We start from the raw sequence: 16,256 nt of genomic DNA, 5'->3' as shown, positions 1-16,256 counted from the left end.
ACATACAACTTTCTCTGGAAACCTTTTAAAGACTTGCTTGCCATCTGGATGATCAAATAATGTACAATTGACTTTTCAATGGAGATTTATCTTGGTATAACTTATTTCCTTCACTTCTTGGAACAAAACTTCCCTCCTGTCCCTCTCCAAACTTCTAAATACATCAAAACCTGTTATCATAGCTTAGTTAAGACTTTACAACGTGGTCAGATACAAAAGCTTTACATTACTCCGTAAGTCCTTTAAACATACTGTGGAGCTGTTATATGACACAATGTGTGGAAAGTCAGACTTACATTAAAACAAATTAAAGAGCATGCCTATAGTGCTGCCAGCTCTCTTGAATCTAGCCCAGACTCCCTGCATTGTTTTCCATAAGAAGCAATCAAATCTGATTTTCTGAAAACACTAATTAATCTATTACCAAGCAGGTATGATGTAATATGCCAATTGCCTTATGACAAATTCACATTCCAGCCTTACTCTTTGCTCCTGGAATCAGAACTGGTAGCACTGCAAAGATCCAAAGAAACAAAACAAAACAAAACGCTCCACAGTTACAGACCCAACTAGAGTAATTTCATGGCTGACCTCACTTGGGCACTGTGGTTAACGTAGGGACAGGTTGGACAACACAGTTTGCACAACAGTTTGCTAACTCTACCTTACTGACCTCCCCGGGTTTCAGTTTGCCATTTACACCACTGAGGACAAGCTCCTGACAGCACCCAACCAACTCATCTATACCCTTAGAGCAAACCTCAACCAAAATAACTTTAGCAAGGGTTTTTGTGGATAACGAAAGCTTGGCAGAGCTCACCAAGCCTCCAGCTTACAACATGACATATGAGCCAGCATAGAAGATACCAGCGTTATGGAGGGGTGCCAAATCCCCAACATATTAGCAAGAAATTATTTTTCAGATATGAGTCAAAGACAGGGGAAAGGAGAGAGAAAAAAAAAAAAAAAAAAAAGCATTTCCATCTTAAGTGTCAAACATCAAAACGGTATGAACTTTCACTCTGTAACCAAATAAATATGGCAACACGGTACCATCCAGTCCACCTATACAAGAGATTTCTCTTTAATTAAAACAAGTAGATGTCATTTCACCTTACTTTTTTCCTGGTATGTACAGAAGGATTACTGCCCGTTCCTCATTAATAAAGCCAATACATTAAGACATGAATCAGTTCTTAACATTTCACTTGACAGGTTTTCAGAACAGTCCACAAAAAAACCTCTTCCTGTTTGGAGACTTTACAATAAATTCATCCTTTGTACCAACACAACAAAAGAAACTAATACTGTAACAAAGCAAGAAGCCCCATTAAGACATCTTTTGGTAACCTGTTTAGTGCCTACATATGAAAGTTCCACATTAATCTCTCAGAAATAATAAAAGCAATAAACTCATATTAGAAGACACAGTAGACCTGAAATTAGAGAATCCAGTAATTACATCTCAGAACCAAATTACTTCTATTTCACAGAAAAAAAACTTCCTCCTCTGTAAAAACAAGACAATTACTCTGCGTAATTCTGTCCTTGGTTTCTACTCTCACATATTTTGAGAGAAGGTGCAACACTCAGTGACATACACCTGGTTAAAATTTGGAGCAGAGGAAATAGCAGTCCTTCGGGAATACCATGCCAAAGCTTCACTGCAATTCAGACAAGCATCAGAAAAAACACTTCAGCCTTTCAGATTTCACATCAATAATCTCAAAACAAAGGAAAGTGATGCTTGTTGTATCATTTAGCAGTTAATTTTACTGTAAGCTTAAAATAACCTAAGCAAATTTCATTTCATATATGAAATGTTGTAAATATTCATTAACAATTACTTTGCTTATGTGAGGTTTAATGATAATTAGTTTCTGAAATTAAATTCGTGCAAACCTTATTGACTAGTTTCAAGAACACATAAACCTTCACCACAGTATTCAGAACTGCTCTTACCAGATTAAAAGAAGAAATTTCCGTAGGCAAACATAAAAAAAAAAAGTCTCAGAAACATATTCAGCTAAGCTTAGAGGGAGAGAGGGAGAAGGGAGGGGAAAAAACAAAACCACAAAACTCACTTGACTGTAACTCGATTGGACAAATCCTGAAGGTCTCCTGGATGAAAAAGTTGAGCTTCTTTCAATCCAATATTTTCACAAGCTTTCAGAAAAACATTTATATTATCCTGTGGAGAGAAGTAGAAAGCAGTTGCTGAGTTAGAAGCGCTAGGCACTAAGCAGGTTTTGCAAGATGATTAGTGCGAGCCTCTAAATGTCAAAGTCCAGCTCATGGAAATAAAAATAAAAAAAGCAAATCTGGATCATAAATACAGATCGTTTCTCGTATACACATACAGCCGGTGATCTTGGTGACTGACTGATACGTTAAAGATTACCTGGCATATAGCAGCAGCTAGCCAGTAGGCAGCAATCTCTGCTTTGATGTCAGCTCTGTTCAGCAAACAAACGCCCTCTTTCCAGCTTTGCACGACAAGCCTCACCTCTTGCCTTTAAAAATAACCCCAGCTACTGACATTCACCACCCAGAAACTCTTGGCAGGAGAGGAAGAGGAGGAACACACTGTTTCTATGATTACAGACCAATTATGGAATACTGCACCTGGAAACTGGGTTTGGTTGCTGAGCAAGCTCCTGAGAGACAGAAACCAAACTGTATTCAGCCCTGCTGCTTCCTCAGTTGTGGGGATTGCTCTCCTTGTTGGTCCTCCCCTTCCTCTTCCCCCCTCCCCCCCACCTCTCCGTAGCACCAATGTATAACAAAACATAGGTGTAGTAGTGTATTGCAGCACTCACCTGCTGCACCTGCTACAGATCAACAGTATGGCAAGGCTAAAGGGGGGGGAGGGGGGGGGAAGGGAACCTCACACGATTTAGTGAGAGATTATACAACTTGTGATCTCTTTCCACTTCATAAACAATAGGCAATAGGCAAGAAATTCCTTCTCGTTAACGTGGAATGCTATCAACAACAAAAGAATTTGCCCTCTTGCGCACTTCTCAGTTTGGTTGAAAGCCACAGGAAAAGGTACACAGTTACTTAGCTCATAAACTGCACACAGCCATGTTATGCTGTAGGTTTACAAAGTCAAGATACTTATATCAGAGTTTCACAGTATGAAAAAGCTACACTTCAGCAATTTAATACACTTTAATCCCCCACCTTTTTTTTTTTAATTACACATAATCACTGAGCATAACTCACTAAAAAGAAGTCCACAAAAAGTAACAGCTGCTTCAAATACATCAAGAAGCAAAACAAATACTTAAAGAAAAAAAAAGTAAATCCAAGAATTCCCTCAACCTTCTGTTTTGAAGGTCCCCAGGATTCCCCTTATTTCTTATCAGTCTGCAAACATGATATTAATCAAGGAAAATATTTGAACAAGGTAGTCCTTATGCAGGCTGCGGTTCTGTGTTACCACATCCATAAGATCTCAGCTGTCTCTCAAACCATCACTATTATGCCCCAAGGTTTGAAACACAGTGTGCTGTAGTGGGTACTGTTCTACTGGGGATTGAAGGGGAAGAGAGAAATGCCATGGCAGTGGCAATGTGGGACATGATATGGTGCTGCATGAGCAGCCAGGAACAATAAAGGACAGGTAGCCTCACCTCTCACCAGCTCCTGCAGCACCCAAAAGGCTGCTTGCACAAGCAGTCAAGCTAGAGCTTTGCGTCAGCGTACCCATAGTACAGTTTTCCTTCCCATCCTCCTTGCACCTTCATGTAACACCAGCTTACAAATGGCATTTTTTACTGAAAGTGCCAGCTTAGTACCAAGACTCGAGACTTAAAGGCAGTTTCCTTTTGTATAGGAGAGGCCACAATTTGCAATTCTACTGCAAGTTCCAAGGCAGTGTGCTCTGATGGGTTTACCAATTGCCAAAAGTCACAGTAATCTAGTAAATAGATCATCAACTGAACTGCAGAGAATGCCTGCGCTGTGCACATAAACAAGGAAGAAGAGTCAGAGACTTAAAAAAACTGATGCTGCCCACACCCCAAGTGTAATGAAAACATGAGCACTTGCTCATCACTGGTGTACAACAGCACTGTACAACAACAAAATTGTTGGCATATGAGAGAATTTGAGGTGTTGTAACAACTGAACTAAGACATCAAACTCCTGATAAACAACATATATGGCACCTACAATGCATGAGTTAACACCTTCAGAAACAGGTCAAAGAAAGGGGGAAATAAAAATGTGGCACAAAACTCAGCTAGGCATGGCACTCACTGACATGTAGAATGGAATAGCTTAAAATCTTCCTCTCCCCAATTCCCAAGCAAGTAGTTTGATCATGCTTGACACTGGTCTAGGTAACTCCGAGCTTTCCGTAAAGCTGGCGTCTGGTATTTACATCGAAGCAGCAAGATCATCCAGAAGGTTATAGCACAAGTTTGGATATTGACATAAGATAGTGTAGCATTAACAAATTAGCCCTTCTGGATACTGTACTTGTAAAGGTCTGTTGATCATTTCTAGTCACCACAGAAAATCACTGAAGATACAAATCCCAAAATAGCTGGCAGCCATTTTAAAGTCTTACAGAATAAAAAATCTGAAAATGAATTTTAAGTAGTACCAGAGAAATAAGCAGAAAAAAATGACAAGCTGTCAAGCTTGCAATTAGATTCATCATTAGAAATGTGAATGGGAACATTGTTCGGTGATTAAAGTGCTCAAATATAGTAACCATCATGCTATTCCTTCTACCAATGTATGAAATATAACTATACTTTTGTAAGACTAATGGTTGATGCTTTTTCCATTTCAAACGCTGTACTGGAATTTTAATCTCATCATACTACACAAAAAAGAAAAAAACTCAGACCTCAAACTGAAAAAGGACAGATCTATTTCCTTGTGACTTCAAAGCACACAAGCAATGTGTTTGAGAACACATTGAGTAGTTTAACGTGTGTTCCTATATGCCTTCTGCAAACAAGATGCTCTCAATCTTTGTAAGCCATGGCTGAGTGTCTGATTTTAAGAAAGATTCAAATCAGCAGAACTGCACAGAAAGACGTCGTATGTTGAGAAAAAGACAAGGAACCTAAATAATAAGCAGAGAATGTGGTTTGGTTATGCCAAGAAAATCACACTATGGTTTTGGTTGGAAGGAGTTCTAGAGCTCATTTAGCCCCAACCCCGCTGCTGTAGGCAGGGACACCTTTCACTAGATCAGATTGCTCAAAGCCTCATCCAACCTGGCCTTGACCATTTCTTGCAGGGATGGGACATCCACAACTCTGGGCAACTTGTGTCAGTGCCTTACCACTCTTATAGTGAAGAATTTCCTCTTTATCCCTAATATAAAATCAACCTTCCTCTAGTTTAGTCGTTACTCTTTGTCTTATCACTGTAAATCCCTGAGATAATGAATCCCATCTCATCTTCCCTGTAGGCCTCCGTTAGGTACTGGAATTTCCTTAAGAAGAGCCGTCTCTTCTTAAGACTGAATAACAATCAAACTCTGTTTAGAGGAGAGGCACTCTAATCATCTTCATGGCCCTCCTCTGGACCTGCTCCAACAAGTCCATGTACTTCTTATGTTTGAAACCTAGAGCTGAATGCAGCACTCCACATGAGGCTTCATGAGAATGAAGTAGAGGGGGACAATCATCTCCCTATCCCTGCTGGCCACACCTCTTTTAATGCAGCCTGGGATACTATTGGCTTTCTGAATTGCACACACATACTACTGCCTCACATTGGGTTTTTCCATCAGCCAACACCCCCTCAAGTCCTTATCTGCAGGACTCTGCTGAATCCATTCTCCACGCAGCCTGTATTTGTGCTCGAGATTGCCCTGACCTATGTGCAGGACACCTTATACCTGGCCTTATTGAACTACATGAAATTCACACATACCCACCTCTCAAGTCCGTTAAGGCTGATCTGGACAGTATACCTTCCCTCCAGCATGTTGACTGCACCACTCAGACCACATCATCTGCAAACTTGCTGAGGGCACATTCAATCACGCTGCCCATGTCACTGATAATGTTGTTAAATAACATTGGTCCCAATCTTGACACCTGAGGAACATCACTCATCATGGTCTTTACCTGGACATCAAGCTTTTGGCCACAAATCACTGAATGCAGCTACTCAGCCAGTTACTTATCAATGAGCAGTCCACCCTTCAAACCCATCTCTCTCCAATTTAGAGACAAGGATGTCATGCACAACAACATCACATGATTTCCACAAGTCCAGGCAGATGCCTGCTGCTCTTCCCTTATTCACCAAGACTTGTACCGCTGTTGCAAAAGGCAACAAAATTCATCAGGCAAGATTTGCCTTCAGTAAAGTGATGTGTGCTGTTACCAGTAACTTCTGTTTTCCCCATGCCTTCACACAGTTTCCAGGAGGATCTGCTCTCCGTGACCTTGTCAGACACAGAGGCGAGACTGACCAGCCTATGGTCCCTGGGCTGTATGAACTGTGAGAGGAGAGGCAATACTGTTACCTTCTAAGCCTGCAAGGGGAGTAACAGCAAAGGGAAAAGAATAACTGGCCATTCCCAAAGCCCATGATATGAGAATATACAGTCAAACAGATTACATACACACAGGTTTCTGACCATTAGAAGACACTGAACTAATAGTGATAACAGTGACAAAAATCAACTAGATGTTTTCAATATAGAGCCTCATCAATGCACATCCATGAGCATCTAGAACTAGAATTAGGATGACACCATTACATTTTTTTTAAAGTCATAACAAAAATAAAGCCTGAAGTGTTAACCACAAAATTCAAGTGCAGTCTGTTTTTATTGCATTTATACTCTTTGTAAATTTTTCCTGGGAGGCTGAAAGGACACAGAGAGGAGAGGTTGTATGCTTTTCCCTATTCTATGTGTATGAGGAAAGAATAGAGCATTTTAGATGCTCCAAGCACAACTTCAGTTTCCCACAAGCTGTACAGACTCACTTTAAAAGCACACCGCAAAATGCTGACTAGGTATAGCTTTTACCATCCAACATTTCATTTTTGCCACAAACTTCAAAGTAAACCACACCCAAACCCTCTGTGAAGTTGTAACATAAGAGAGGCTGAGCCTGCAGTGGGAAGCAGGTCAAGCACTTGGCACTTAAATATTGCAGTTAGAAAGAATGACAACTGATACCACACGCTTTCAGGCATGCACCTGCCTTTCTGGTCCCCACAAGGAATCATAGAGCCTTCCCCTAGGCCTGTTGCTAAGGCATTCCCCTCTAACCAATATTTAAGATGAGACAGGGTGGCATGTCACTGCAAGGAACAGCCTTTGTCTTTCCATACCTCATCTTCACACAGAAACAGTATTAGTAAGACCGAGGTCTGTGCCCTCCCCTTCAAAATCCCAAGCATGGCTGCATTCCTATCTCCTGCAAAGTCAGAGATGGGAGAAGAGGAAAGAGATGGATCTTTTCTATAGTGGTACTTCCCAGTTGGTCCTTGCTTGACCTTAGCACTGTTTCTGCTCCCTAAAAAAGGGCAGTGGAACTGGGCCAGAGCATGGTAGCTGCAGCAGGTGGATGTGGTTGGAAAGGTAGGACTGCCATGGTGTCCTACTGTCAATCCCATCACTGTCCTCCAGACTGCAAAGAAGGCAGTCTCTGTGTGGAAAAATGCATGAACCTGCATACTTTTCCTTTAAAAAATAATGTTAATTTGATAAAGTAATTAAAAATAAGGAGAGAATCACAAGTGACAATGGTGCTATGGTTGCTTCTCCTAAAATAGAAGAAAAAGTAGCATAAACAACAGGGAAAGAAAATTATAGATGCAAAAATGTTCAAAAAAAGAATTCCAGTAGACAAAACTGAAATGTGAGAGTGTAAGTAAAATATAAAAAATAATTTTAAAAAAAAATCTCTATAACATAAAAATTAGAGAGCATGAAAAGGATTTAGAGAGATCTCCATACAAGGATGTGCAACCATCATCTTATTTTGACTACACACGTGCAACACAAGATCACACTAAATTCATCGTGCATATGTGAGTTCCAGTTTAATTAAAAAATAAATTCCTCATCGTGATTATCTGGGTGAGGCAGGAATATTAATTTAAACAAGTGTGTAAATACATTTACTTTCTTTAGGGTGCAGCCATGTTGTGTGGTAAGCCTGCCTTCTTCCTAGTTAACTGTTTCTCTGAAACTCTGCACTTAAACATGGTGAGATCTTGAAACCATACAAGTTATAGCACATCTTTCAATTCAGTTGGCACCTGGGAGAAAAACAATTTAATTAACATTGTGTTTTTATGTTTTTTCTGGCTGCGTAGGCCAATAAGCATAGACAGTTCTCCATATAATCACCTGCTCTTATGCAAAATAGCCCCCACCTCAGTTAAAGCTTTTCTTCTGCCATTTGAGTTTGTATTGTTGTTGCTGCAGTTTCTAGATTTTATTTTTATCCCACCCACCGCCCTACCCCTTGCAGAATGTGAAGGAAGGGAACAGAATTTCACACTGGCACCCTGTGCTCCCAGGACCATGGAAAGGATTTGCACCAAAGTGCTATAGCATCACCCAAACTGCTACTTGGTGCAAGGATCTGTTTTTAATTCCCAGGTTTCCCCCCCACCACCACCTTCTCACTAAAAACAAACACTTAGCACCAACAGTGCCTAGCAACAAAAGTGACATTTTAGGAAGAGAGTGATGCATTTTTTTTAGCTACCGAAGTCTGAAAAACATGTTAATAACCCACATTTAACAGGCATTTCTTAGTATCGTACTTATGAAGACATTTAGTATAATGTTGCAAGATAACTCCATGTCTTCATGACAAAGCTTCTTGACATCTGCATTCCCCCAAGAAAGGGTGCATTTCAAGACAAAAAGAGGGATCTCTTGTTTGTTTTCAAGGCATTAAGTATTTTTCACATACACAGCACTGTACTAACCACTAAAGCTAGGTCAAATCAGTTAAATACAGTGTTTAGAGCGGTGTTTTGCAACAGCATCACAGAAGAGCTACACGTTGTTTATGTTCAAAGGCGGGGTAAGGGAAGAAACCTGCAAAAGGATCTTGTTTGACAAGTTGGGTGACCTGCTCTTCCTCGGAGGTACATTTCGATTATTAACACTTGTAGGTGCAAGGGGGGGGGGATTAAAGGGTGAGGGGGGAGAGCCAAGAACAGTTGAATCTTATGGTCTGACCACAGACCTGGGAGCCACGAACTGCAATTAGTACTTGGCCTTGCACGACAGACTGCTTCACATTTGTCCCATCCATAAAATGCAACTACCTATGCACTTACAGCTCTTGTTATTTCAGTAGAAGACTGCCAATGGGTTCAATCTTGAACTGGAGATAGGAGGAGCGGGTGTAATAGTTGAACTACTTTTTTCTCAACTTTTTAGTTTGAAAATAAAGAATAAAAATAATTTTTAAGAGTTCTGCAAGCATAATTTAACTTAGAATGACCTCAGGGCTTCTGTTCTATAAGTCATCCCACCTACAGCAACATTCATGGAGCACTACATTGGCTAAAGACCAGAAATTGTGCTAATTGCTTTACCACTCCCCAGTGTGCACCCTTCACTGTTTTTCCATAGCATGTAGAATATTAAATTATGAATTATTTTATAATCCTTAACAGGCAAGTCTTCCCACAGCATGCTCTGTGCAAGATTACAGATACAAGGTACAAACTCCTTTTGTGTGAGCTACCCGCTCCAAGTATCAACAATTTTAAATAAGATCCTTGAAGAGTAACATCCCCCTTTGCTGTGCACTTCACTCACCTACTGACATTGCAATTGGTCTCACTAGAGTTGAACCATTATGAAAATCAACTTCTGAAACAGCCTTAGATAAGAACCATTTTGATTTCAGACAAGATGGCCCATCCATCCCCAGATCTTCATTCCCAGCTGTGACATTCCCAGCCCCTAGCAATCCCCACCACTGCAGTTAATGACCAGCAGAAGACCTACCCAGTTTACCTCATTGTCTCCATCCTCTTGATGCACTGAGTGCCATGGGTTATTTTCAACAGTAGTAATGGCATTACGACACACAGAAAAACACCTTGTTTTTTGTTTTGTTTTTGTTTTTTTGGTTGTTGTTTTTTTTTTAAGGGGGAGTTTCATATTTCTGGTGTTCAAGGTAACTGATGTAGGAAGGGACCAATTGTCTTCACATTTGAAATCCCTTTCAGGCCTACCCCACTTCCTGATTGTGCTGCTGTGTAAACTTCACTAAGGTAATCCAGCAACAATATATAACCCAGATGAACAGCAATAAGAGCAATTAACAAGTTGTAAACTACAGGTGCGTTTCAGGGATGTCACTGTTACCAAATAAGGCAAACCACAGAGAAAAGGGGCAAAAGTACAGCACTCAGACAACCTGAGCCTACAGGACTTTCAGTCAAGAGCATTCTGTGCAGTTTTCAGCTTTAACTCCACTTTGGACAACTACAAAGGGAACTGAATTCACTCACCCACAGGCATGCTGACTGTAAAGCAAGGAAGGAATCAAAATGCTGTGTTATGGAATAGCATCCTTGTTTAGAAAACCCTTACCTTTCCCACTACTTACAGACACCTGTGTGAAAGTCAGGAAAAATCGAGTGATGTGCTTTTCACCTTGAACTGCTTATAAAAAACAACAGACTTTACACACTTAATTTTACAAGTACTCCAATGCCAAGTTACGCTACCAGACAGAGTTGCAATGACAGTAATCCACTTAAAGGTGCAACTCACCTGAAGCCTAATGACTAATAAAATAAGAACTCTTGTTCTTGAAACATTAAAAATTTTGGCAAAGCTTGCTTTTACTTTTTGCCATCCCCACTCCTCCCACCCCCACCTCCCCATTTTCTTTAACACATTTTTGTCTGGTTTTGCTCACACAGGCTAATCATTTTATATGGATTAAATCCAGAGCTTCACTCGTCCATAGGACTTGAAACAGAAAATCTCTCAGATCCTCAATTCACATGGTCTTTGATTTTCAACTATGATTTGCTACCTGTTTCTTCTTAAACAAGAATTTGGAAGCTCCCTTTAACTTTGACTTCTTCAGCAGCCACTTACAAACATCGTTGGTTTCCTGGGAGGAGTTGCATACCACCACCTTTTTTTTTTTTTTTGGAATGCTGCTGCCCTGACAGAGTTTATCCCATGGAGTAAAACAGCTCTCCCAGATTTGGAGATGATCTGCTTTGCAGCCCATCCTAACTTCTGAGCAGCATCCAGCTTCCTCCTGTCCCTCCCTGCTCTCATGCCCCACAGAAAGAAAGCTTGGCCACCTCAGTTGCAGCAGCAATTCCACGCATTAGGTGTTGGCATGGTATTTATTCTTTTACATACATCACCGGAGGAGAATGATTCAGCATGGGTACGGAGGTGTTCAGACAAGTGTTGAAAGATGTGGTATGAGGATTGCGTACCAAACAGAAAGGCAAGTAGCATAGCTATATAACTCCAGCTATACCACAAAGAACAAGTATCACTGCTGCAATTAACATCTAGTTTCTTTGGAAATTGCTGGGAATTTCAAATGCCACACATCAGTAAATATCTAACATGCCAGCAAGAAAACTGCTACAGTGTCTACCCTATGAAGATTTCACACATTAAAAAAACCCATAACAAAATGGTCTGCTGCAAGTCTCAAATCTTCACTTCCTTGGCAACGGTGGAAGAAATCAGATTTTAAATGTCACCAGTATAATTTGAGGTGTGTACCTTTTCTACATGGTTGAATTTTGTTTTTTTTAGTTAGGAAGGAATGTTCGTAAAGGAACACAAAGAGTCACCAGGTATTTGAGGAAATAAAAATAGCATGCAACTGACAGTAAACAGAAAGTAAACAAACAATAAAGCAGAGACTTACAGCTGATTAAGTTGAAAAACAGAATTCTTTGCAGTTTATTTGATAACCGTAGTTTGTTAAATGCTGGCAAGATGGGAGAAAAAAAATCAAACTTCTTTTTGGAGCTTTAGTTTAGAGCTGGAGAAAGGATTAAAAATTTACACATTAGAAGATGCTTTAAGCTAGTCCTATTATTTTACAGCTGTTTTACAAAAATATTTAATTAATTAGCATTCTGTGATTACCCCCCACTACTCTGCCCTTGTAAAGCCCTATCTGGAGTACTGCATCCAGGCCCGGGACCTCCAGCACATGAAAGATATGGAGTTGTTGGAGCAGATCCAGAGGAGAGTCATAAAGATGATCAGGGGGCTAGAGTACCTCTTCTGTTAGGAAAGGCTGAGGCAGCTGGGCTCTTTCAGCCTGGAGAAGAGAAGACTCTGGGGAGACCTCATTGTAGGCTTTGAGTACTCAAATGGAAGTCACAAGCATGAAGGAGACAGACTTTGTAAAATATCTGATAGCAATAAGAGAAAGGGTAGCAGTTTCAAGTTAAAAGAGGGAAGATTTAAACTAAATGTTACAGGAAAAAATTTTACTGCAGCAGTGATGTACTGGAATAGGTTGTCTAGAGAAGCTGTGGATGTGCCACCCCTGTAGGTGCTCAAGGACAGTTTGGATACAGCCCTGGGCAGCCTAATCTAGTGGGTGGCAGATCTGCCTATGGCAAGCAGGTTGGAACTTTGATTTAATTTAAAAGGTGATCTTCAATTTCCTCTCCAACTTAAGCCATTCTATGACATCTCTTTCCAGTAACTCATTGGAAGTGTCAGTCTGAAACAGATGATCTTATTTAAAATATTACTTTCAATTCACAGTAATGAACCAATATTCACAGTACTTGCTATCCCCTGACCAGAGAACAAGCCTAGCAGCTGAACCATCAGGGTGTGCACTTCTCGGGGTCCTCGCTATACAATTTCTCCCCGTTTACATCCTCTTTATATATTTCATTCTGTCATCACCTCCCAGAACACTGTCAATTTAATAGAGCATATGGGTTTCATTCTGCCCAATAGAAGTTTTAAGCAGCTACTAAAAATGTCACAAAGAGTTTTCATCAACCTCCCCTTTCCCCACACCCTAAATTTCAAAGTGTTTAAGCAACAACCAAAAACAATTAAAGGAAATTCATAGCTAAGGCTGAAACATGCCGTATGTTTTCAAGAAAAAGGGCACAAAACATCAGTAAACCACTGCAGTGATTACATACTCCCACTATCAGGCACTGAAAAACTACAGAACAATATCATCTCCAACTATTAATAGCCATACTTCCTTTCTAGTATACAGATCTCTTTTCTTAATTGTGTAACAAGGGTATTTTCATACAAGCCATATTTCTCTTTCCCATAAGACAGCAGAAGCAGAACAAAAATGATTTTTGAACATACTTATCAATTCCTGCATTACTCCTGACATTTATTAATTTGTAGTTTGATGTTTTCCAAACTTGCTCCAAACATGTTTTGTTTAGCTGTACAATCTACGAGAGTTAAAATTCTATCCCTGTCCTGATTTTCCTGGTTTATTTCACACTGCCCATGCTCTGCTTGCTTGAGGGAAAGCACTTTGAGATGTAACATTTCAAAAGATTTTTATGGTAAAATATATGCTTAAGAATTTAAAGAAGTTCTTAGTGATCAGGTTTCTAAAATGCTTCATAGTTTATGAATTTACTTTTTTTTTTTTTTTTTTTTTTTTAAGATCAGAATTTTCAGCCCACAGGCTCTATTGTCCATGATTCTCCCAGATTTTAAGTAATGTCTGCTCAGGAGTTTGAAGTAATGGTAACTGTAGTACCCAAATTTTACATTGGAGATGTACAAGCTAATGTCCAATTGCCCTTATTTTTACACTGTTGACAAAATACAAACTTCAATTCCTTAGCTAAAAAAAGAAAAGTTGTTTGACATGGCTATCTATTTGAGATACCATCCCTGTGTCACCTCCCAGGTGAAAAAGTATTTTCTTAGACTAGTATAAAATTCTTTTATGTCCAGGAAACTTGTTTGAGCACTAGAGCTGGACCACTGATCAAAGAAAAAAATTTCCCCTCCCATCTAATTGGACTTGTCAGAACAAAACTAGATACTTAAGGTGCATCCCAGTTACCTACTTGGTAACAGTGGTGTAGAAGTCCTCACTTAGTTTAAGCCTTTGTGAAGTCTGGAGATGTTATTGCAAACAGTGCCATCAAATACCATTACACATTGAAATGCTCTTTAGTATTTAATGGTATCATTTACCAGAGCAGACAGGTTTCAAGCTACACATAGGGCTGAAATATCTGGAGGAGAAAAAAAAAAAAAAAAAAAAAAAAAAAGCATGGAGAACTTAGCAACTCAAATTACCTCAAGTTTAATAGTAAGAGATAGCAAAACATCATTGCTTAGAAATAAATTTCTTCACTGAAAATGTCTTACATCCCAACAGGAAAACTGGAAGTAACAGTTTTTGTAAGAATTCTGTTACCTGCAGCATAAAAAGGATATTGAATGAAGCTAAATCGATAACTACTACAATAAAGAGGAAAATGATTTATTTTTCTGTCATCTGAAATGCTACTGAGCATTTCTGCCTAAAAATTCATGGAGTGCCTCATGAAGGAAAGCAGTTGTGATGGGAGGTGAATGAAGAGCACAAGTTCTGTAGAACTATGTCCACTACACTTTCTCCCTGATCTGCTCAGCTTTTAGACATAAATTTATGAATTAAAATCACAAGAAATGATAATTGCCACTGTAAAGCAAACAAATCTCCATCCACATAAGTAAAGATTGTGCTAAGTAGCTGCAAGCCTGTTGACTACTTGTCTTCTGAACTCTTTAACAACTTTCTGAGCACACTCATCTAGAAAATCGAATATTACACCTCTGCCTTCTGTTTGCACACTGGAATTATAATTATTTTTTTTCCCTGAAAAAACATGCATCATCTTGCGCTTTGCCTTATGAAAAGCAACATCAGTCTAACTGGCTTGCAAGCAAGAGCACATTAAGCACTTATGCAACTTCACTCCTTGTAAAAGTGCTGCTCACACACTCACCTACCTCTGAATTGACAGTCCAAAGAGGAATACAATTCACAAGACAGCTCAGCCATGAGGAAAAGGTGCTGCAGTGGAAGCAGACTTTGAGGCAGAGCTCAGAGTTGCATTAGCTGTGATGGGCCCTAGCACTTGTCAGGAAGGTGACATCAAACCTTCCAGAGAATGGGCAACATTCCACATCCCTCAGTACAACTCTCCCTCAGTATGCCAACCCTCTCGTCACTGCAAAAAGAAACATTAGACGAGCAAGCAGAGCAGCTTAGATGGTTATTAACTCATTAGTTGGCTCTCAACCAAAACTTATAATGAGGCTATTTCTTATAAGAGATTTTGGATACTGTTAGTTGCTGCACTACCAGCAACCCCATCCAGGTTTAAGACTTAATTTTTGGCGAGTTTTTTGCATTTTGTGGTGGGTTTTGTTTTTTTCGCTTTCTTACCAAGACCAACATAGCTTTTATGCTACTTGTTCTATGCATTTGTGCATTTGTCCTCTCACATTTTCCATACAGAATAGAAAGAGGAGGTATTCTCATACCACACAAGGTACTACTAATATTATTCAAGTAATCCCCACTAGTTGATTTCTGGAACAGAAATCGAATAAGCAAAAAAAAACTTATTAAAAAAAAAAAAAAAAAAAAAACCACACTGAAATACAGGAAGACCAGAAGCACAGAGCTGTGCAAAGGCTATATTAAAAAAAAACAAGGAGTTGACAGCAAGATAAAGCAAATACAACCAGAACTTTCAGCACAAAGGAGTGATTCCAAAGAACTTGAGAATTAGAGCTGCTTTAAAAGATCTGTTAAAAAGAATGTGAATTAAAAACATCATTTTTAATTTTTATTTTTTATTTTTTTATTTTTTTTAAATCGGAAAACATGACTAATTTGAGTTTAAGTAATTTAGCAAAGGAAATTCATAGCTAAATCCTACATGAAATAATGAAGATTAAAAGCATCCTATAGCGAAGTGAAAATTTCATTTACTTGCCATTCCCCTGCAGCAATTAAAAGCTGTGTCAGGAAAACATTCCCACAGAAAAGAAAATTTTGGCCAGCTCTACCTGATGACAACAGATAAGGAAATACCAGGGCGGCTCCAAGGTTTGCCAAGTGTTAGATACAAAGGCTCAGAAAAATATTTTTTTTCATGGTAGTGTTTTACCTTCTCCACCCCATCTTTATCTCCCTTTCATTTTGTTATAATTTTCTTCCACATTTCTGCCTTCTTATCCTTATTATCCCCTACCTTGCTGGTTTAGGAGGTACCTGTTGATG

The 16,256-nt window shown here is 39.4% G+C and overlaps 1 protein-coding gene across 1 annotated transcript in view; it reads right to left on the bottom strand.

Moving 5' to 3' along the window:
• Positions 1-16,256, bottom strand: part of LMO7 (LIM domain 7) — a gene marked incomplete at both ends in the record, with an annotated part of 128,132 nt that overhangs the window by 68,724 nt on the left and 43,152 nt on the right. The window contains one exon of the mRNA XM_079549527.1: positions 2,085-2,191. Coding sequence (XP_079405653.1) covers positions 2,085-2,191 — 107 coding nt within the window. The remainder of the gene's footprint in view (positions 1-2,084; positions 2,192-16,256) is intronic.

This window comes from Tetrao urogallus, assembly GCF_951394365.1.
Source record: "Tetrao urogallus genome assembly, chromosome: 1".
Classification (NCBI taxonomy): domain Eukaryota; kingdom Metazoa; phylum Chordata; class Aves; order Galliformes; family Phasianidae; genus Tetrao; species Tetrao urogallus.
The sequence above is the reverse complement of the archived record's forward strand: the minus strand, read 5'-3'. Positions and strand labels throughout refer to the sequence as shown.